This window comes from Gobius niger (assembly GCF_951799975.1).
Source record: "Gobius niger genome assembly, chromosome: 3".
Classification (NCBI taxonomy): domain Eukaryota; kingdom Metazoa; phylum Chordata; class Actinopteri; order Gobiiformes; family Gobiidae; genus Gobius; species Gobius niger.
In genome coordinates, this window is record NC_136854.1 from 14,256,812 (window position 1) to 14,280,612 (window position 23,801).

Here is a 23,801-nt window from a genome sequence, read left to right on the forward strand (position 1 = left end):
TTACCTAAGCAGATCCTGTCATACGGGTGTGGCTTTATTATCCTTATGAAAATCTCAAGGTGATTTGTGGGCCCCTGGATTCAAGTCAGGAGGGGAAGACAACGCTTTACAGTAGACGGCTTCTCAAAGTCAGGATCTGCAAAATCCCAAAGTAAACACAAGTTGATAGGACAACATGCACATAGAGGAAGTCATAAACCACGCCACAGGTAAGAGATAAAACCACTGAACAAATACGTCACGAGCATTTGTCCTCCCTTTTCTTTCAGCTATTATCCACTTGACCACTTTGGTGTACTTTGAAGCATGCGCCGCACAAAAGCGTACAGAAAAAAGGGGCCTTTATTTCTCCAACAAAATCCACAACATTCACATAATGTTTTCGGACTCCCACACATCTGTTTCATTATAACAAAGGCTGCGATACGCCAGTTAAGAGCGAGCATATCAAAGTGTTCAGAAGTAAACACGCGCCGCGCACACACAGGAAGCCAAATCGGCAGCATCGCCCAACAGATTTAAGGTCAAACGGACAAAAAAAATAATACAGATATTGTATTGTATAAATCCATCTATCAAGAGAGTAAGATCAAGATTGTTACACAAGATTCACACTCAAAACGGCTATGTAAGAATTGTTGACAAAATACCACCATGCAGCATCTCCTACGTGAAAATATAACTTCTCAGCCTAATCTAAAACTATGTTAGCAGCTCAGGCTAAAGAGGCTGGTCTCTCCATGTACAAAAACAATAAACTCGATTTTGGTTCACACCTTATATACTTTACAATTTTGTCTACACTGTAAAAATATTCATTGTGTGCAATCAGGATAAATATCTTTGAAAAGAACATTTTATAAATATTGGTGGAGTGTTTTGTACAGATTTGTTACACTTTTTTCTTTTCTCTGTCTGCATATACAGTAGGTTTGGTCTACCATAAAAACTTGGTCCTGTAAACAAGCGGTGATTTCCTCATACAAAATCAGATAAAAAGAGGTAGCCGGACCAGACATTGATTTTAAGCAAAGTGAAGCTACTCAAAATGAAGGATATGCTCTAGTTTTGGACTTGTTTTTGTTTACTGACCCCTTGTGGTTGGTGTAAGTATTGTCCCAAACACACAAATTGTTTTAGATTGTCTGTGAAATGTTCTGCTCATGTTGTAGTGGGTAAGTTTCTTCCAATAATAAAGTAGTCTAAATAAATGTAAAAAATATTTCAATGGCTGGCCAAGCTCTGACAGAGGGTAAGAGATTGAAGAAATCAAGGCACATTTAGTCACATAAGGCTGGGTCCTTCATTATGTTTTGGAACAGAGGACATTCATTGCTCTGTATTCACAAAAAGATAAAAAATAATTTAAAATTCGTGCCATGTTGACATAATTTTCCTCTTTCTTCTTGCAGTGATTTTTGTATATCTAATTTCATGGCATATACATTTATGAACCCTGTAGCTGCACGTAAAGAGCCAACATGTCAGTTATGTTGGGTAACGACATTCATACGCTGGGAAACAAAAAGGCCATTTACAGTCTCCAATTTTGTTTACAAACTGCAGCATCTCTTTTTTTTTTATACAAAGAATGTACAAAAAGTGCATTTCTATGATTTGAAGATCTTGGTACGCATATAACGGATTGTAGAGTTTCTGAGTTTAAAACATTTACAAAAGTTTTAAAGGCAGGGAAAGTTGAAAGAGAAAAGGTGGCAGTTCCTGTAGATTTTGGGTGGAATTTGAACTCCACGTTCAGCGTGTGGAGCAAAATAAAAAGGAGGCATTAGTGACTCTCCTCTAACCAGGACGGACTGTCTCCTCCAGGCATTTTTAACTTGATGTGGAACTGCTTTAGTGTCTCTTCAAGCTGCTGTTGGTTCCCGGCGTAGTACGCGGCGATGGCGTTGTGGAACAGGATGAGCTGATTGTGCAAAACCTTCACCTGCGAAAGACGACATAATGAGCCAAAAATATAAAATGGCATAATTACACATGCTTGTGTTTAAGTGGTTTGAAACATAGGGCCCCATCTTGTGTATGTTGTAGACTTTCACGGTCTATGAAATCTTCAGCTTCAGACCTGACACAGTAAGTGTGCTGGTCAGGGGCTGGACAGACACCCATGGCGAATGCTGATGTTAAACAGTGGTCCCCGGCCCTTTTACCTCGGACAGACAATACAAGTCTTTAATACGCCGCAGTTGACACTTTTTTTCCTAAGTGACGCACCGATTGCTTCCACACAATACCAACCTGGTCTGCAAGACTACACCAACGCTGTAGTTGGGCCAGGCGAAAGATCTAAAAGAGCGCGGGTCCAGCATGCTCCTCTAACAATCAACGGTGCTGCAGTGCATGCTCCTCTAACAATCAACGGTGCTGCAGTGGAGAGGGTGACCAGCACTAAGTTCCTGGGTGTGCACATCACAGAGAAGCTCCCCTGGACCATGCACACTACATCACTGGTCAAGAAAAGTAATCAGCGTCTCTACTTTCTCCGCAAGTTGAGAAGAGCCAGAGTCCCAGCCTCCGTTATGTGCAACCTCTAAAGAGAGACTATAGAGAGCATCCTGACCAGCTCCATCACTGTGTGGCCCGGCGCCAGCACTGCCTCCTGCCGAAGGAGCCTCCAGCGCATCGTGAGAGCAGCGGAGAAGATCTGCAGAGCCCCTCTCCCCTCTATTAAGGACATGTACTCGACCCGTCTCACCCACAAAGCCATCAGAATCGCCAGGCCCCCTTCGCACCCATCACACAATCTCTTCAAGGTTATGCCTTCAGGGAGGAGACTGTGGAATCTACGGGTCAGTTCCAGTCGACTGAGGAACAGTTTCGTACACAGGGCCAGCTGAACTCCCTAATCTAATCCCACAATCAAGGATGAGAGAAACATAATAAAAAAGTCTAAAAGTCTTATCAAACCAAATGAAACCGGCAGAGAGTGAGCAAGATGTGTTAAAAAATATCAAAGTTTGTGCATCAAAATCCAAAAATTGTTCATACAGAGCCCAATCTCACAACAGCAGACGCATTACAAGTCTACCCAAATATTCCTGATAAAACATTGTCATTGCTGCTTTCATAGGCGTCAAACAGTGAAACAGCCAAAAATAATGTAATGTCCAGATGGATAGTTGCCCCGGGTGTCCCCCCTCTCGAGACCCTCCTTCATAGCAATAACAAACTCAAAAACTCAGTCACAGAGAAGAGACATTTCAAATAGAACCATATTAGAACCACATAGGGCTGAAGACTGTGGAACTAGTGCCCAGTCTTTGCTGAAGCTTCAGAACAGCATGGGGAAGGCACACATCTCGACAATGGCTTAGTAGTAAGTGTCGCATGTAATAAATATCTGCCATATAATTTTTCAATAGGATATTTGTATTTAAACAGATTAGAAGAGGCGTGTCAAATACTGGTGGTTGACATTTTGGTGACTCTGACCTTGTTTTCCTCTAGAAACTTGAGCTTGACAGAGACGTCGTTCCTCATCCTCTCGTACTTCTCCCGGTGAATTTGGAACTGCTGCTGGGACTGCTCGATCTTGGGCATGGTGTTGGCATCGCGGGGCCCAAGGTTCAACTCCTCCAGGTCAGTGCGGTACGCGTCATACTCCACCCTGGGCAACAACAGAGTAACGTGTACTTTTTCCCCCACCACCAAAGTATAGTAATGTGAACCAAAATGTGTCCAAGCTTGAACTTTCAGACAGTACCTGGCAAATTCATACTGTTTGATGTTGATCATAGTATCCTCAATGGTCTTGTCCACCAACGTGTTCACACTGGAGATGAAGAAGTTGATGGCTGCCAGCAGGGTTTCTCCATTTTTGGATAAAAGCCTTTGGGTCTCAGCGTTGTAACCAAACTCCTCCTAATAACACAAGACAGGTTTCAGATCTTGCCACTCCAGAATCAAATTAGCGCTTTAAAGTGGGAAGTACGTGGAGAAACTTTAAAAAACAGTGGTGTTATGTACAACAGCCTTTTTCCTCCAACCAGCCTCTGCGGACGGCAAGGGGCGAGGGTGAAGGAGTTGTGAGAGTGGGATAGAACATGTGCTTTTGTTTTGGTCGTGATAACACAATTATGGGAGAGCGAGTGCACACCCGTACCACAGCAGGACCGGCTGTAGGCTACATATCTTTCTCTCGGGGCACGAACACTGTTTAGCTCCCACTGGGGTTAAAGGGGGGGGTATAATGCAAAATCGACTTTTTCAAGCTTTACATCATGTCATTATGTCATTCCCTCATTAAAAACATGCCTGAAGTGTTGCCTTGGCACATTCATGTATTTTTGAGTAATCTGTAAAAACTCTGATGGCAGCCATTTTAGGGATAGGTTTGCCTGAGTCCTCCTAGGAACGCCCCCACCTCCTGGAGACGCCTCCGAGCTTTCGTCACCAGCCGAGTAACCAACCACTGCTCCTCAGCAGAACCCCCTCCCCACTGATGCCACAGACAGCGTGTGGAGGGGGCGTGTCTGAAAGGGTCAGAGGTTCTTAAAGAGACAGAGGCCTATTTCAAGACATTCACTACAGCCATTTCGAGAGAGCCATTTTATACAAGGCAGTTATTCTAATTTACTGCATTTACAGACCAACAGAAGGTTGCATCATCATTGTAGTGCGCTATAGACTGGGGCTATGTGATTGAAAAAAAGCACAATACCCCCTCTTTAATAAAGCTTTTAGTTTGACCTGCGAGAGCCTATAATGCTAGAGGAAGTACAAAGGGCAACGCAATATAAACGAGGAAATGAATGAGAGGCTGCCATCAGAGCACCGCTATCAGTGCTGCTTGTAATAAACTACGCCTCAGTCGAACTCTCTTGTTGAAAGTGACGCCCTCTCGCCAGTGGCGCAGGCACAGAGCACAACAGCTGTGCCACATGAAAGATAACCATAGCGCTTGAAGCTTGCGCTGTCCTTGCGCCAGGCACAAGATCTGGCCCTATATTATTAGCTACCAGCTACAGGAAAGACTACAACTTGAAAAAAAAACAACAACTGGCTAACTCTGCAGCTTAGACCTCTTTCTAACATGTGTAGTTTAGCTGTTAATATTTCAAGCTTCACTCAAATGTTAATACTTTCAAGTTTACATTGTCCAAAGTTTATTCCAGCACTAAAACATAACGAGACGTGTGCAAGCTAGCAAGAGACGGAGGAATGGAGCAGGCCATATACTGTACCTACTCACTCCCAAAACCAAAAAACAAACAAAAAAATGGATAAGCTATCGGATGAATATGCTAACTGGGATATTTAGTAGTACTTTGTAGTCTCCGCTGGTGTTTGCTGCAGGTGACAGTTTCATATTGAAGATGAAATAAAGTCGAAGATTTAGCTTCACTACGATGATTATTTCCTGGACGAATGAGCGCCTGCACAAACATACAGCTAGCATAGTGAAACGTATAACTTAACCCCCGCCTTCACCAAGTGCATTTTCTCAGATACAAGTTTAACATTCCCATGGTGTTCCTCTACAGCCAAAGTAGGCCCATCACTCCATATAGCGGGAGGACGATGCGCCGGCTTACATGGAGCTCAGGCGACTTGAGGCTGAGGTCTGCGAAGGCGTCTCCCAGCTGCTTCTGCGTCTGCATGATCTGGGAGAGCTGGGCGGACAGCGTCTGCGCCAGTCTGATCACATGCTGGTACTTCCTCTTGTTGTCCCGCAGCACGTCGATCTGGGCCTCCAGCTCCATGTCCACCGTCTTCGAACCTTTGCCCAGCTTCTCCGAGATGATCTGCCTGGTGCACTGCCGGGAAACGGGACAGACAGCGGGGTCAAGTTTGGCTTCCGCAGTCAAAACACAAATAGTCCTTAATGGTAATTGAGTGTCTCTATCCTTATACAGCATGCTTCTCTGTCCTGTCTAACAAATAGTACAGTAGAGACGAGTAACAAAAATATATCAAATTGTTTACCTTGTATGTGTTGATGCTCCATTTTCTGACCAGATCCAGTTTTTCCAAAGCCGGGCTCCTGAGGTCATCAGAAAGCACCAGCGCGCCGCTCTGGGGCTGTCCTTGCATTTGACCTAAGGACAGTTAAAAAGAATAGTGAGATATCAATGTGATAAGATCTGGAGGCTGAACAAACACCGTAATCGCGGTTTAATGGATTTATGAATAATTAACCAGATAGGAGGAATCATTATAGTTAGAGAAGACATTGTGAGGGTCACGGTTTGGGGGACAGAGTAGCAGAGTGCAAAAGCTGCAAAAGGTGAACATGATGCAGAGTTTTCTGTCCCATACAGCACAACCTTCTTATTGATTATACTGTATGCTGCGAACTTGCACAAAGGCATTGCAATAAAGCTTTTTATTAGGCGGTTAACTGAGACAAAGATGACACCCCTAGGCCCATAGGTGATTGTCTGGAAAGTGCCAATATTGGCCCGATATGAGGAACTAATGTAATGGTTATTGGATTTACTGTTCTGCATTTGCCCCATGCTCAGGGCACTGTGAGGGGCAGTATACAACGGCAGAACTGTTATTTTCCACAGTAATGATGGTCACTGCTGTGGGAAATTGATGTTTTTTAGCTAATGTTACATTTTAGAATGCTATTGAATGTTTTTGATGAATTTAATCTATGTGCTTTAAGTTCCAGTTGAAAACCAATCTTTTCACACGCACATTGCTGCAACAATACCCCATTTCTTGCTCTTGCATGCTTTTGCTCAAATCTATGGAGACGTCAGGTGCCCACACCAGTGTGGTGAAAAATAACTCCAAATAAGGCATCAGGAAGACACTTCTAGTGGAAAACTACTGAGAGAAAAGCTTGGTGACCTTGGCCTAAGCTCAACTCATTTCCTATCTCTTCGTGAACGTCACATTTTTGATAATATACACTGCTCACAAAAACTTTGGGCAGACTCAAAAAACACAATGTAACTCCAAGTCAGTCAAATTTCTGGGATATCAGACTGTCCAGTTAGGAAGCCACGCTTATTGTGAATCAGTTTCACTTGTCTGTTTAATTTCCACAACACCAACAGGTGGAAATGAGAGGCAATTAGCAAGATCACTCCAAAAGAGGAATGGTTTTGCAGGTGGTGACCACAGACCATTTCCCTGTCTTCATCCTTTGGACCGTATTTTTGGAACACTTTTGCATTTGTCCAGTGTTCTCACCACTAGAGGTATCATGAGGAGCATCTACAACCCACAGAAGTTGCTCAGGGAGTGATGCTCATCCAAAATGGCACGTCCATTCGTGCTGTGGCAAGAAGGTTTGCTGTGTCTCCCAGCACAGTGTCCAGAGCATGGAGGAGATACCAGGAGACAGGCCAGTACACCAGGAGACCTGGGGGGGGGGGGGGGGGGGGGGTGACCGAGGTCAACAACCCAGCAGCAGGACCGCTATCTGCTCATTTGTGCACAGAGAAACAGGAGAAGCACTGCCCGAGCCCTACAAAATGACCTCCAGAGGGCCACAAATGTGCATGTTGGGACTCAAACGGTCAGAAACCGACTCCATGAGGGTGGTATTAGGGCCTGACGTCCACAAGTTGGACCGGTGCTTACTGCCCAACACCGTGCAGCCCGATTGGCATTTGCCCGAGAACACAGCGATTGGCAGATTGGCCAATGGTGCCCTGTGCTCTTCACGGATGAGAGCAGGTTCACCCCGAGCACATGTGACAGACGTGACAGAGTCTGGAGACGCCCTGGAGAACGTTCTGCTGCTGCAACATCATCCAGCATGACCGGTTTGGTGGTGGGTCAGTGATGGTCTGGGGAGGCATTTCATTGGAGGGCCGCACAGCCCTCCATGTGCGAGCCAGAGGTTCCCTGACTGGCATTGGGTACCGGGATGAGATCCTCAGACCTATTGTAAGACCATATGCTGGTGCTGTGGGCCCTGGGTTCCTTCTGATGCCTGATAATGCCAGACCACTTGTGGCAAGAGTGTGTCAGCAGCTCCTGCATGATGAAGGTATTGATGTTCTGGACTGGCCTGCCCGTTCCCCAGACTTAAATCCAATAGAGCACATCTGGGACATCATGTCTCGGTCCATCCATCAACGCCACGTCGCACCACAGACTGTCCAGGAGCTCACTGATGCTCTAATCCAGGTCTGGGAGGAGATCCCTCAGGAGGACATCCGTGGTCTCATCAGGAGCATGCCCAGGCGTTGTAGGGAGTGCATTCAGGCACGTGGAGGCCACACACACTACTGAGGATGATACAGACTCGTTTGGAGGAATGTCTACAGAATTTGGATCAACCAGTGACCTGATTTGTCACTTTGATTTTGACTATAATTTTGGATCCAGACCTCCAGGGGCTGAGAATTTGATTCCCATTTATCATTCTTATGTTATTTTGGTCTCAACATATTGCCCTACACTATGAATAAAGATTTTCATCCGAAAAATCGAATTGATTGACATCTAGGATGTGTTTTTTGAGTGTGCCCTAAGTTTTTGTGAGCAGTGTATATTGTAAGCGCGCAGACTAGAAGGTGCTTTTCCCGGGACTGCTCCGCTCAAGCACCGTGTGTGTATTAGTGTAGGGACTTTAGCGCTCGGAGAATCTGTGTTTAGAATTGTAATTGTTATAGGGAATAAATCTTCTTTGACTAAAGCTACTGAATTCTGGTGGTTTCTTCTTGGACCTTCGGATCAACGAACACGCTTGGCGAGACCTTTGTGATACTTTAATATTTTAAACTTAACTGTTTAAATGTGTTTAAAATGATCTTATGGAGTCAGACCTTATGTAAATTTAGAGTTTTAATATTTCCTGTGAAATCGCCCACACTGCTCAAAGGTAGAAGGTAGAGTGCCAAAAAGTTATCCCCTTCAAGTAAACAGACGTGTAAGACAGCGTTACAAAACATAAGCAAAGACAGAAGAGCAATTACATCATAAAACGTATGATCCACAAGTGATTTAAGTGCAGAGGCGGTAGAAGCCAGTCGGGGGTGACTTGTTAATAGAAAGGCTATACTCTAACGTTAGCAGCCCGCTGCCCCCTACATGCTGCTGCAGGTACCTTGCTCAGCCTGACTACAGCTGGAGGAGCGAGCCAGGCGGCTAGCGACAGCCGAGCTGGGAGCTACAGGCGTCACAGGGGACGAGGGGAGGCTGGATGACCCTGAGAAATACAGTATGTATCCACAGTCCGCAGTTATACAGTGTGTTTGGAAAGATGACTTTTAATGATGTCTTTACTATGTAACAGATAAATACAAAAGTCATATACATTTATTTTCTATGAGTAAACATACAGACCACTCAATAATGACACATTTGGTCAGGACACACAAAACTCTTGCATACCCCAGCTTTAATGTGAGTTAAAAATGTTCAAATCAAATGATGCTTCTTCTGAGTAATGTTAATTTACAAAAATGATGTTAAAGTTGGTCTTGTGATAATGATCCAATACGAACAGAGAATGAGAATTCCAAATGAATATCAAGGTTCTTTCTCCAACTTCCACACTCCCAGCACCGGTCTCCAGTTTGTGCTAACGCAGCCACCAGTCGTTGATGCTAAGCAACTGAATTCTGGCGATGCTTAGCTTTCAAATGAGGAATGGCACGTTCACATACATAGTAAAACTTGTGTGCTTGTGTCCTCATAAATAACAAAGAGCTCATCCTACTGACGTCACCTTTAAAAACAAAAGTAAAAACCTTTGACCAAATATCGACCTCTTAACCCCCACCTGAGCCGAGCACATTTCCTCTGGTTTGGCCTTACCCAAATCTAACTGTCGAAACAGCAAAAACGAGGCAAAAATGTGACGCAAACGCAACAAAAACAAAAGATGAAACAGCAAAAAAAAAGGGACAAAAAAGCAATGAAAAGGTGACAAAGAAAGTGACAAAAGAGCACAAGAAAGCGACAAAAATGTGAAACAAAAGCGACAAAAATGTGACAAAAAGTGATGATGAAAAAGTCAAACAAGTGACATCAACGACGTGAGAAAAAAGATACGTTTAGATCAATTTGGTAGCATTCAAATGAGCCGTTATTCTGGCCTATAGGCTGCAAGCTCAAGCTTTTAGATTTGGGTAAAGCCGAACTGGAGAAAATGTGCTTGGTTAAGGCGGGGGTTAAAAAAAAAAGAAAAATACAAAAAATTCAAAGTGAGAAATGTTCAGTCCCAACACCTGCAGACTCATTTCCATAGCCCTCAGTCAGAGTTGCGCTGAATGTAAATTCCATTCATTGCCCAGAATACAAATGTAAAGCCTCTATAGGAGCTGCACATGAGAAAAATAACAATCATTTCAACGAATTAAGTACAAGACTTCAGCGTAATGCCACAGGAATAAATAGACGGGTTTGAATATGTCTGCATTTAAGTAGGGACATCACTGATTCTCATTTGTGTTGCATTAAAAGACATTGACACAAAGGTTTCTATGGGCTCACGTGTCCGTTCATTGTGGCGTAAGGAACTGACTGATGAAAGGAGATAAAAGGGAAACCATAATCGCATTCAAATGGACGTGCTTGTGTTTCAAATTCAAATGCCCTGTCCTCACGTGGACAGTAGAGTGTGGCAGTGCTTCATTTGATCAGCACACCATACAGTATTATACACAGGAGTTTGTCTGTCACCTTTGTACGCTCCTGGTTCAATGGCGCCCTCTGCTGGTGAGGCGAAGCTGCTGGGTGACACGCCGGGATCAGTGAGGTTCAGAGCACCAGGGCTGCCAGAATACGAGTCCTACAGACAAGAAAGAGACGTTTAGAAGAGAACTGTGGGAATAGAGCTTCTACTTGCATACGTATTCAGTGAAAATACTGGGGGTAAGATGTGCTGTTACTTTAATCCTAAGGTGCACCAAGTCAGTGGGAGGCGCCAACACGGATGAGAAGAGGCTAATGAATTAATTAGGATTATTTGTTTATTCGGTCAGAACACTTGAGTCTCATGGGGGTAAACACGCCACGAAAGATTATGGCCATTGGTCAAATTTGTTGGCCCAGTGGCGTCTCAAACACTCGCATTCATGAGCCAGTTTACACAGACAGCAGAGGTAAAGCGGGTGAAGTGTCTTGCCTAAAAACACAAACACGCTGCCACTGATCCATTTTTGTTTATCAACCGCACTTTTGAAATTGGACTAATTACTGTTCAATTTCATGTAATTATTTTATTCATTATATACGTATAATAGGCCTACATAAAGCTTTCGTTTTTAGCATTAGACTGAGGCTCATTAGAGTGAGGCCCTTTATTGTTGCTTGTGGCTGTGACTGATTTTGGTTATGCATGTCATCACATGCAGCTGCTGGGATAACATAATACTGCCTGGAGTCTTCCTGTGTTCTCTGCTTGGTGAAATGATGCACCAACTCTCCGTCTGCCGTTGCCCATTGACACACACTGCTAAGTCATGTCCGCTCTGTGCTCATTTTATTCATTTGTTAGAGCGCCTGTCCCTGTATGGGCTTTTAGACAGTTAAAAGTACAAAACATGTTACAGGACAAGGACATTTACGGACATAGGACTGTACAAAAACGCAGATCCAAATACGAGAGTGATGTGCACGGTGAGTAATTTGTGATAATAAATCACATGCGTTAATGCGATCAGTTTGACAACCATAGATTCCATATGAGCTTTTTCTCCAGACGTGATGTGACACGGGTGCTGCAGTCCTCACCCTCGGGAAGACCGGCTCCGGGCTCTGGTCCAGTTCGCCGTTGATGGTGACTGGGATCTCGGCGGCTGAGCTCCTGTGCGCGTCCTCAGCCATGGTGCTTTCCTGCAACACAAAACACACTAACTCAGGCTTTTGTCTCAACTCATCCAGCAGCAAGAGGGAGGTGATAACTGGTGGACACGGTTGACTCACTGGATTCAAATTAGGATTGTTGAGACACACAAACGAGGCAACTGCAATTACATTTTGGATATTTGAATTGAAATCAAGATTCAGTTGAACCTTTCACAACATCTCAGGACATTTTTATAGAAGTATAAAGCAGTACTAAGTAACTTGTTGACCTTAATAAATCCTTTCCATAGTCCCTCTGGAGGTCTTTCATCTATCTACCCCTAGTGTCTCTGGCCAGAAAACCATAATTGCAACTTTCCCTGCACTGGGTCAGAGCCACCAATACACACTAATGGAATCAGGAAGAAGAAGCTAACAGGCTAACGGGCAAAGCTAGCTGCAGGCTAGTACCACTTAAACAGTATTTACAGCCAGGTTTGAGTGGAATAAAAAAGATCATTGTGTAATTGGATTGTTTGGCCCTCTCTCCCTTTGTCTTTTCTGTCAGCGTAGTATTTACTCTCACAGATTATCGAGTAAAAAAAAAACGTAACATGCTACGACACCTGCAGTGGCGCTTACGGCCTCTCGGGGCACGAGTTCTGCTTTAAACTCGAGAATTTAATTGACACCATGGTAAAATTACATTTTATTCTCAGTAAAGCACATAATTGAGTGCAATCTTGTAGCGAGGGCATATGCCACCTGCATTTTTTTTTTTTTTATGGTCCATGCATCCGCCGTCGACTGTTTTTGGACATAATTTTGGAACCAAAGGGGATAGAAACCGGGGAGCTGTGTAACATCGCAATGAAAATGTGTAAAAACATAATATTAGGCAAATAAATAGGCATAAAAACATAAAATGATAAGAAAAAGAAATCAAAAACAATAATAGGAACTATGTTTTAAGTCCAATTGAACTGGCAGCCAATAAACAACAAACGATGGAAAACATGGAATGCCATTTGGGTCCAGAAATATCAGGAAATGCTTTATTCATGTCTGCATATGAGCTGCAAAGACACCCCAGGATACTTGCTGCCAGTGATACAGGATTAACTGATTTGGTGAGGTCCAACCTTGCCTTGGGCACCAGGGTGGCTAACGTCAGCCCTGCTTGTAGCACTATTCAACATCACTTTTACCAAGTGAGCAACTAACAAGAAACCTTAACTTGTGACACACCCATGTATTTATTTGAATGGCATTACGTGCACGTAGATCTCCACAACAACAGTATACTGCATAACTAGCTAACCCCAGTTATCATAGGAAATGATGTATCGAACAAACTTTTGAACATTTCTATCAACTCAAGTTCAACAGACCTTCAACTCTAAACTAGTACAAGAGAGGGGACTATAAATATTGAGCCCAAAAATGTATCGTTTATCTGTTCTAAGTCGATATAGTAATTTCCATGACAGTCCTAATCATTTCAGAACATATTTGTAAAGGCCTACACTACAGGGTTAACAGCTTTTATGAATAAGATACCACAGACGTGGAGAACATTATGTATAACACTGCAGCCTCTGTATCATGTTTGTACCATCAAAAATGCGATTTTGATTGAACTGCAATTGCATCCCCAGAATCAACCTTTTATCCAAGTTAAACTAGTTCAGTGACACAGAAAACCACTGTCCTTGTGTAGCTGGATACTTGGATGTTGCTCCACAGAGTCGTGGGGTGGAGACAACAGTTGTTTGGCAATAAAATACGCAACGTGGCTCTGATCCCTGGCACGAAATACAGCTGTTGCGCTACTGCACTCTGGACTGGAGAACTAGGACATCCGCACACCGCTATAAAAGTTTACAAGAGGTCCTTACTCAAACTCACTTCGAACTAGAAACAGGAGTTAATACATCATGTCACCATGACAGTGATGAAAAACCACAAAGCACACAAAGTACAGCCTCTCTATAAGTGTATGACCTGCAATTTTGGAATATTGGAAACCCGATCATGAAAAAATAAAATAAAAACTATTCTAAAGAAAATGTCAACAGAATATACATATAGATCTAAACCAATAGATTTAAATTGGATTTTCTTTCTTCTTCCTTATTTTTGTATCTGAAAACATTAAGATAAAAACACAATTCGCCTGGGAACAACAAACCCTGGGAATTAATAGGGTATAGGGCTTTCTTGACTTCATCCCAATTATAAGGATTATAAAGAGAGCAATTATTCAAGTATTCAAAACATTAATAGAAACTTAAAGCGAAATCCCATTTTGCTTCATTGCAAAAATGTAAATTTGTAATCTTATTGCTATGATATGCTAGTTTTACAGCCAAACCATTTCTTGGGTTATGAGAGCAAGACATTACTGTGACAGTGCTTCCTCTTGTGCTCCAAAGTCTACTCTCATGTCAGTCGTCTTGGCGTAATGAAAGAAGGGTGTGTCCATGTATCTGCTGTAACCAAAACATCTACAATAGAAGCTATGGTGATGAATTAATAAGTGGAAACAAACTTTATATTATGTGTTAACAGTCCATCTGCTGGTGAACATAAGGATTCAAATGGGAGTGTCATGTGACAGACTCATAAATATTTTAAAGACACATGATGCCCGCAGCCCAGACGTGTACTGTTCTAGAACCAGGAACTGCTGATAAGAGAAGAGCTGATAATCTGTGTGAAGTGTAAAAAACTAAGTTTGCAAAGATGGGTCTCAAATTACACAATAACAGAAAATTTGTTTCACACATGACAATGATCTTACAGTTTAAAATAAACAAACACCAATTCAAATGGACATTTTGGACACACGGGATATTGTGGTAAACATCAGAATCAACAAACATCTCTGTGTCTCCTCTGCACTGCTCTTCATTCCATTCAATGTTGATGATTCCACTTTACAAGCAAACTGGTCTTAGTATCAAAAAATGTGTTTGTTTGTGATTCACTGAGGTGCAACATGATAGTTCTCAATAAATAGTTAAAATGTATATAATCAGAACCAAAACATATGTTGTTATGCATAGTTAACCCTATCTCTATTTTATCCCTAGTGCAGGAGTGTCCAAACTATGGCCCCGGGGCCAAATGCAGCCTTCAGAACGATTTTTTTGTTGGCCCTCAGGCTTCTTGCTGAATGGGCTCAAAGTGCAATAGATGGGACTAACCATCATGATGCCGTTTTGGCAGGACAGATCTGCCATAAGAGTCCAGAGGTCGGTTTATAACACTTGTGTTCTCCTCAAGATAGGCCTATTTTGTTGTCATTGAGGTTTCATAAACCAGGCTCACTACGAGTCTGACTCAGTTACTATGGAAATCTAGTCAGAGACCAGGCTAAGTTCTCTCACTTGACTTTTATCACACTAAGGATAAAACATTTATTACAGACACAAATGTTATTATTATTTGATCATTGGAATTCATTCTTTCCTTAGAAAGAAATATGTATTTAGTTGACATAAAATGCAAGTATAAATTATAATCTAAAGGGACTATCAGGAGTTTAAAAATGTTAAAATTAATTATTTTCATCCCCCTACATGTTCCAGCCATGTCTTAATGTGTAGAATGAGCTCAGACCTGTTCACCACAACTGCCTCTAAAATCCTGCACTGTCACTCAAAAAGGTGTTACTTTAGGTCCGAAGCCGTCATGCACGAGCTTCATATAGAAGGTGCAGTTACGCCTGAGACCTGAAGTGGCAGTAATAATAATTTTGTTTGTTTGTTTGTATACTTTATTGCCCCCGTAGGGAAATTTGTCCTCTGCATTTAACCCATCCTTCGATGCCGCTGGGGCGACCCGTAAGGAGCAGTGGTCGACGGCAGTGCCGCGCCCGGGGACCCATCTCCATGATGTGGAGCCAGGCTGATGGTCAGAATCACCTGGCTGGAGGATTCACCTATTGCACATGTTTTTCATGGTAGGGGAAACCGGAGTACCCGGAGGAAACCTACGCAGACACGGGGAGAACACTCCACACAGAAAGGCCCCGTCCTGTGGGGAATTGAACACAGGACCTTCTAGCTGTGAAGCGGAGGCGCTAACCGCTGCGCTACCGTGCCGCCAGAGTACAAAATTACCAACTTGGATCTAGCCCCCTTTAATCATTCCATGTTTAATTAATATGTCTATGCGTTAGTATTTTTCATTAGATCTTTTTACTTTTTACTCTTGATGTTAAGCCCAAGTAGTGAAGTATTTTAGTATCTGGACCAGAGTGGTTTCTGTCGAAGTGTCTCTGTGCTTTGTGACCATAAACACCTGTGTTCGGCCAGTTTCGAGTGGTGGCCACTTCGCTTGTTTCATTCCTCTCCTCAGGTCTCAAACTCAAATGTAAGAAGCGTAAATTCTGTGATAGTCTGGCCGCTCCTCCGTGAATGCCCCTCACGTGTCTTTAAGGGATTTTGTGGAGGTGGGTGTTTCTATACCGTAGCCTTGCATTGACTCTCGTATCTGTAATCATGAGTAAAAAAAAGGAACTCATGCCACTATGAGCCAAGCTTCATTTCGACGTGTAAAATAGATGTATTTTTTACTCTTATTTGAGTAAATATTTTGGCTACTCTATCCACCTATCTCGTTTTTAAATATCAGAAAAAAATAAACAAAATTATAAAGAAAGGACAGGAGTGAGACACTTTTTTGCATCCATTTGAAACGAGAAGCGGATATTATATCAGCCATAAATCTGGATTTGGAAGCTGCAGTACCACACCTCTGAAGTGCAAACACAGCAGTTAGCCCAGCTAATGGCACTGCTAACGTATGATAGTGAGCAGGACTTGTTGGGAAAAGTAAAGTCAACAAGACATGTTAATCTTTCACCATCCCCATGAGGCTGCTTCCTGGTTACAACTTGTTGTGTGACGTAGGACGGGATGGATGCCAACCACAATGAGCCAATTAAGCAAACAGCTGACTCAGCCTAAACTGTGAGGCTCACCAAGTGGACCAAATACAAACATGGCACATGGTCCTTTACTTCGATGCCCTAGCGTCTCATTTTAAGCTATTCTCCTAGTTATTACTTACTTTGATGGATAATACTGGTGTTTTTTTTCCCCAACAGTGGAGTGACTTTTTGTTTTTAAGGAAAGTGGGAAAATGCAAATCTAGAGAAAACCAAGAACAACATTTGAGCAAAATCTGGAGCAAGTACTGGTGAAATTGGTAGACTAGCCGGTCTAATGTACTTACATGTTTGATTTGTAGCTTGATATACTATCATGACAATTGTGAAAAGCAAATGGGACCCAGAAGAGTCGCATTCCTGCAATGCAGTGACCAGTCAGGAGTTCAAATCCGTCTGGACCCGCGACATGTGACCGGCAGTGCGCCACTCAAAAACTGCAAGTGTGCAACTTAGTACACATGGGCCTCTATAGTAAGTCAAAGGAAATGCTCAGGTCCACAATGCCCAATGAGCTCAATGCTTCTTCCGTGTCTGGCATTTGAGTGATAGATCAGAATCTAATTCTGATTGTCAATCAGAAATGTGGAGCCTCTGCTCTCAGGTTCAGCTGCAACAGATAAAAATGAGTTTGAGTTTCCCTAAAGCTGCGGCTATAGTGACTAGAGCCACCTTCCACTGAACACGGTTCTAACCTGCACGCCACGATCTATGTACTTGCCTTGCATTGACGCTACCCAGTAAACGCTTGTGTTTCCACTACAATTTAAGTCGATTATTTTGTATTGTTCATGGGGCAATTTGAGCAAGAGTACCATATTTTTTTTAATACTGGCTTGTATTCCATTACCGGACGTGTCTCTGGCCGGACTCGCTGTTGGCGGAGGCGAATACAAGCCGGTCTCCAATACAGGCTGCTGCGTTTTTAAATGTCTAATTGAATGCAAAAGAAACATTATGCTTGTGATAGTAACATGTGAGTAAAACAGGTGGACAATGTGTGGCCTGATCACGTCAATCACCTCTTGCCTCTCGCATGTGAGGAGGATTTAACATAATTGGAGGATTTTTTTTGGGTTATACGTTGGAGTGGTAAGCCGTCAAACCAGTAACGCAAGTTGCCTTTTGTTATGTATGAATACTGGTAGCCTAACTTTTACCGCGTGTGGTTAAGTGTTTGCAATGTTAATTCATAAATTAACATAATATTCTAGGTTCAAATGGACACAAATCTTGTTTTTCTTCATTCTACTGGTAGTATGTTTTGCTCAAATAGAAATAAAGGCCTGGTTTCGATGCGCTTGAGTAAGTAAAGGCCCGGGCCTACATTAGAGAATATAAGGTGTGTTGTTTGACTAAAAGTTAGATGACTTCTTCACTAATAATTTTTTATCAGTTTATGCATTTAAATGCATCAAATATAAAAATTGCCAATCCAATCGCAATCGCCATATTTGCTCAAAAAATCAATTAGGTTTTTCGTCAAAATCGCGCAGCCCTAGCCTGATAGAAACAGGATATTTCATTATTAGCCAAAGATACTGTACATGTATTATATGACCTAAATATCCGCAGTATTTCCAATGTGCTAATTGCGTCTATTGAGATTCCAATTTCAATTTGGTAACTGTGAAGGTCCAATCGCAATTCGGGAAAAGCATCAGTTCTGACATGGACACGGCAACAACAAATGAAGCATGAATAAGAACTTACCTCAGCCTTACCACTTACCATGTCCGCCGTATAGACATTACAAGCAGTGAACATCATTATAACCAAACATGAAGAAAAAAGAGTTCTGTCAAGTAAATGATGGCGTGATGATTGGCTGTTCCCACCATCACATTTGAAGCGAGTATTGTCATAAAACAGAGAAATCACAATGGATTGATCATCTTCCCACGAAAGCCACATCACAGCCATCAATCATAAAAAGCACGTCATAATAGGCAACCACAATTCCACAAGCTTAAACACAACCAGCTCGCGAAGTCCCAAAACAGCCACATACGCATAAAGACCAGAGTTATCACAGCGACGAGTTGAAGAGACCGGCTTAAAGGCACTGTACCAGATGTTTTCTGTTTCCAAACTCTGTTATTGCTATGTTGACAGACATTTCACAGAGGTGTTAAGAACAAATAACTAAGTGAAGGCTAATAATTAAAAAGGTTCATTGTCTAAGAAACTCATCGCTGTAAATAATCTGGTTGTTAGAAAGACATTTAGAAAGTTGTACTGAGTTTCGACGACGACTAGCTATTTAAATTTAAAGCAGTACTAAGTAACTCTTGCCCTTAAAGGCCATAAGTGCAACTGCAGGTGTCCCAGCAAGTTACGATTTTTTAACTTATTAATTGTCTTGGTGAGTAAATACTACGCTGACAGGAAAGGCGAAGGGAGAGAGGGTTACTGTGCATCCAATTATACAATGGAAATAATGTTTTTCACTCAAACTTGGCTGTAAATACTGTTTAAAGTGACGTTAGCCCGCAGTTAGCTTTGCCTGTTAGGCTGTTAGCTTCTTCTTCGTGATTCCATTAGTGTGTATTGGTGGCTCCGGTCCGGTGGCAGTCAAGTTGCAAACATGGTTTTCTGGCCAGAGACACCAGGGGGAGATGAAAGACCCTCCAATCATCCCATAAACACTTGTATTACCCCCACAGGGACTACGGAAAGGATTTATTAAGGTAAACAAACACGTTACTTAGTACTGCTTTAACTATGTTTCCTTTTTCTTTGGTTTGAATAACAGAAAAAAACAGGTACAACACCTTTAAGTATACCCCAAAGCCACGTTTCATTGATGTGATATGGTATAGATCGGAACAGCAGGCTAGACAAAGACAGCCTCAGACTTTACTTTTCCGTTGCAGTGGCTGTGTTGCTACATACATCTGGGTTTGTGAAAGCAACAGACCACACCTTAACATAAAATGCTAAATCATTACTAAGATTAAGTTAATTGAACAATCTGGGTGCAGTATTATTTCAAACTTGCACTCTTTTCTGCTTCAGACTGTATACGTGTATACGACAAATTGTCTGGTTGAACTGGTTTCTGAATGGTAGCATTTGTTTAAGTTTAGCATAAGCTGCCAAACTGTATCAACACAGCCACATTTAGCTCCACTTTAAAGAGCGAACGGATCCAAAACATATAATGCACGCCACAGACCTTTACCATACCACAATGTCAAAGTATTACTGATTTGCAGCATAGAACCCACCACCACCACCAAATAGCAAGCCACGACCCAGACACCAACACGAGAGGCGCAGCTAAACGTTGCTAGCCAAGAGCCGAGTGCTTCCACATCACCTTGGTTTCAGAAGTCTGCAAGTCTCCACTCTCCTCTGGCGTTTCCCTGCCATCTTTGTCTGCACTGTCACTGGTGTGCGCTCCATCACCATCACCGCTCACTACGACTGCTCTCTCAGCCTCAACACCATCTTCTTGATCCAAATTCTTGCCTTCTTCAGTCTCCGCTCCGCTATCTATATCAACGTCATAGAGCTCGTCTATCCTGTCCTCTGAACTATCGCCGACGCTGTCTGCATTCTCTTCACTCAAGCTACACTCCGCTCTGTCAAAATCCTCGGCATCCACCTGAAGGTCCGCGGCAGACGTCCTGCCCGATTCGGCCTCAAGACTAACTTCCGACATACCTGGAAACAAGAAAGAATTCATGAAGCTGTTTTTTCGCGATCCACCTTAGTTTACAAGGACTGTGAAGGACAAAGAGCGTATTGTGTGTTTCTCATGTTCATATATTTGTCACAGCTGTTTGTTCATTGACAAGAGAAATCCACCGTGGACGAGGGAACGGTACAAACACAATGCAGTTCTGTTTTAAACTCTATCCATTTTTCAAATAACTAAGGCACAGCTTAAAGGAACTAGGCAGGATGCTTTTTTTTTATTCCTCTCTGAATGTTGTTAAATGTGCATATATATGTATAAAGTCATCCCTGGGAAGAACTGGGCTGTTAGAAATGCATTCGGAAAGTTGGAAAAGAGTTTAGACCACAGCAAACAGTTTAAAACACAGTTATTTATAAATAGAAAGTAAATTCAGGTATCGGGCCTTTGACATGTTTATTCTTACACTATACAACTATAGGGCTGCAACTAACGATTGATTTCTCTGTTGATTATTTTTACGATTAATCGATTGGCTGTGCATGGTGTAGGAAAATGTTATTTTTATCACATTATAGCTTAAGTGGCGCTGTTTGAGGATGTGGTGATGGAGTAAACTAAAGGGAAATGTTTTTGAAGGCTCTAGTCATGAAATTTACAATGTACAAAACACTACAGACCCTAAATATAAAATCAAAGCAGGTTTTCATCAAAAATACTACATTTTTTATGTCATTTTTGCTCCATTTTAGTCTGTGTGAACCAGAAAACGATTAATCGATGACCAAAATAGACCATTTCATAGACTATTTCAATAATCGATTAGTCGTTGATTAATCGATTAGTCGTTTCAGCCCTATACTACTATGTAACAGGGATCAGATCACAATTCGATTTCAGTTATGGTATCGCCAAGCCCAACTTTCAACCAAATGTACAAATCATGCGTGAAAAGAATATATAGACCTAGGATAAAATGTACTGCACTGTCAATTTTAAGAAGCACAAGATAAGAACTTTTCTCACGATTGTCCAAAAACATTACCATGAGGGTGGATCATTAACCCCTTAGCCATAAGTTTTTGTAACTTTTTTTCATCACTTTCTTGTCACGTTTTATGTTGCCCTTTTGTCTTTTTCATTGTGATTTCATCCTTGTTTACATACAGCGATTGTAGGGCTGTGCAATTAATCAAAATTCGATTACAATTTCGATTATTACACTAAACAATTACAAAATGTGCATAATTTATACATTTTTATTTAATTATTTTTTGCAAAGCAGACTTGCATTATTTCATGGCGCTGAGATTATTTTCCCTTCACATTTCACGTGCCATGGCTCGTGCTTTTGCCCGACATAAAAACAAACAGCGCTGTGTGATGATGTCATCAGGCCGCGCTGCTCAGTTTACTTGCGCAGGTGTGAGGGCTGGCCAGCAGGGGGCAGGCGTGAAACAGAGACCTCTCCTTAATCGAGGCAAACTTGAAATCATTTGTACTTTTACGACTGTTCAGAAAACAGAAAATATTCAGCATAGATTTTTTTATTAACTATATAAGTAAAATAAATACTTTTTTTTAAAGGCAACAAATAATCGTTTGAATAATCGTGATTTCAATTATGACTAAAATAATCGTGATTATTATTTTTTCAATAATCGAGCAGCCCTAAGCGATTGTGACGCCTTTTCCCCCAGGGAGCTTTAGGTAAAGGAGAAATGGAGAAAATGTGCTTGGTTAAGGTGAGGGTTAAGAGTTTAAAAAACGTTCATTTTCCAGATGATTTGAAGGGAACATGTTCTTGAACAAGGTGATATTTAACACAGAGCAACCTGCACCATTCTTCATTAATGTCATTACACATATAAATAACAAACCGTCTGTAAGAACAGTTAAATGTATGTTTCGCCACTCCGCAGAACAGCTTCCTCCTCTACTGTAGGTAAATGACCTGTTGCACCAACCTTTGCATCAACAATCACGTGACCACTACTATTAAACTCCATTAAGTCATCGAAAGACGCATTTTGTGTCCGTAACAGCGCGGATTATCAACAAAGCACAGCAAACGAACATGTGACATCACCAATAAACGCGTGTCGTCTCTGCACGAGGATGATGTGGTGGTAGTTTTGAAGGAGGAAGCTTGGTGAACGTGACTAGTGCAAAGGGATGCTAAAATGGCTAAAGCACGCAATAACAACACAAGATACATTAGCGACACGTGAAACTAGCCACATGTTTGCTTAGCTATCGGGGGGAAAAAACAATGGCGATGATCAGGAGTAAAATTTACCCGTCCTGGTTCGTGGCTAACTCTTGCACGCTAGCTGTCAGCAGTTAGCCGCCGCTGGAGAAACAACTGGAGTCGTGTTGTGCAGAAAAAAGAAGAAGTCGTTTTTTCCCAAATAGACGGCACGATTGTCACCCGATCAAAGGGTACACGAAAAGCACTGGCTCCTAGTGTAACATCGACGTCTTTTCACTCTTTTCGGCCGCACCAGAGTTTCTCCTCGAACCCCGGAAAGACTGGTCCGCTGCTGCTGCTGCGGGGCCCTCGGGTGTCATCTGTGTCGGACTCTGCATCCCTAATGCCTGGCACGGTGCGCCCCCGTGTGGGCAGCGAGGAGAAGTGCAGTTATCAGGTTAACCCCTTAACTCCCGCCGTAACCGAGCGCATTTTCTCCAGTTTTACTCAAATCTAAAAGCTTCTCGGCTGGAGTTTACAGCCTGTTGGTCAGAGTAACGCCTCATTTGAAAGCTAGGACTTATAAAAGTGATCTAAGCTTCTTCCTTGTTTCTGTCTTAACGTTTTAGTCGTTTTTGTTGTGTTTTGATCATGTTTTTCTTGCTTTTTTTGTCGCATTTTTATCACGTTTATGCTATGTTTTTGTCGCGTTTTCGGCGCTTTTTTGTTATGTTTTTGTCACGTTTTTGTTACTTTTTTGTTGCTCTTTGTCAAGTTTTTGTCAGGTTTTCATTGCTGTTTTGACACTTTTTTGTGCCGTTTTTTCCACATTTCCCCCATGATTTTGTCGCTTTTTTGTCACTCAGCAGAGGACCTTGATAACATAAAACAACAATAAATACTATAAATATAAAGTCGACGAAATTTGTCTTAAGTTTAGTCGACTTAATTTACATGTCGACTAAAACTAGACAAAAAAAATCAGAAAATTATTTGACTAATTCTAGACTATAATTAAAGGACATTTTCGTGAAAAGACTTAGACTAAAACTACATGAAATATTTCATCAAAATTAACACTGCATCTCTTTATTCTATTTTCTGTGGTTTTGGGTCGAGTTATTTTCTGGTTGAATTATTATAATGCTAAACACAGGGAGAAAGAAAATCGCGTGTTATGGTTGTTAAAGTATATCATATTATATTTAGTTCTATGATATCAAGTGGTCTTCTAACACTCTAAAACTCAATGTCCCATGATCCTCCGAGCGGGGACGCAGAATGACGGCACG

At 42.1% G+C, this 23,801-nt stretch overlaps 1 protein-coding gene across 3 annotated transcripts; it reads right to left on the reverse strand.

Moving 5' to 3' along the window:
- Positions 1-316: 316 nt before the first annotated feature.
- Positions 317-22,925, reverse strand: arfip1 (ADP-ribosylation factor interacting protein 1 (arfaptin 1)). Of its 3 annotated transcripts, XM_079553957.1 has the most exons (10): positions 22,618-22,925; positions 19,998-20,344; positions 11,665-11,766; positions 10,612-10,720; positions 9,032-9,133; positions 5,944-6,056; positions 5,553-5,774; positions 3,722-3,879; positions 3,451-3,625; positions 317-1,945 (listed from the first exon to the last, which is right to left on the reverse strand). In XM_079553957.1, the coding sequence occupies exons 2-10, from the start codon at positions 20,340-20,342 to the stop codon at positions 1,787-1,789; spliced, it is 1,485 nt and encodes a 494-aa protein (XP_079410083.1). In that variant the 5' UTR covers positions 20,343-20,344; positions 22,618-22,925; the 3' UTR covers positions 317-1,786. The 3 variants fall into 3 exon arrangements, with proteins under 3 accessions (XP_079410083.1, XP_079410084.1, XP_079410085.1); XM_079553958.1 differs by lacking the exon at positions 9,032-9,133 and having other exon boundaries at positions 22,618-22,923; XM_079553959.1 differs by lacking the exon at positions 19,998-20,344 and having other exon boundaries at positions 22,618-22,919.
- Between the last annotated feature and the right edge of the window lie 876 nt (positions 22,926-23,801).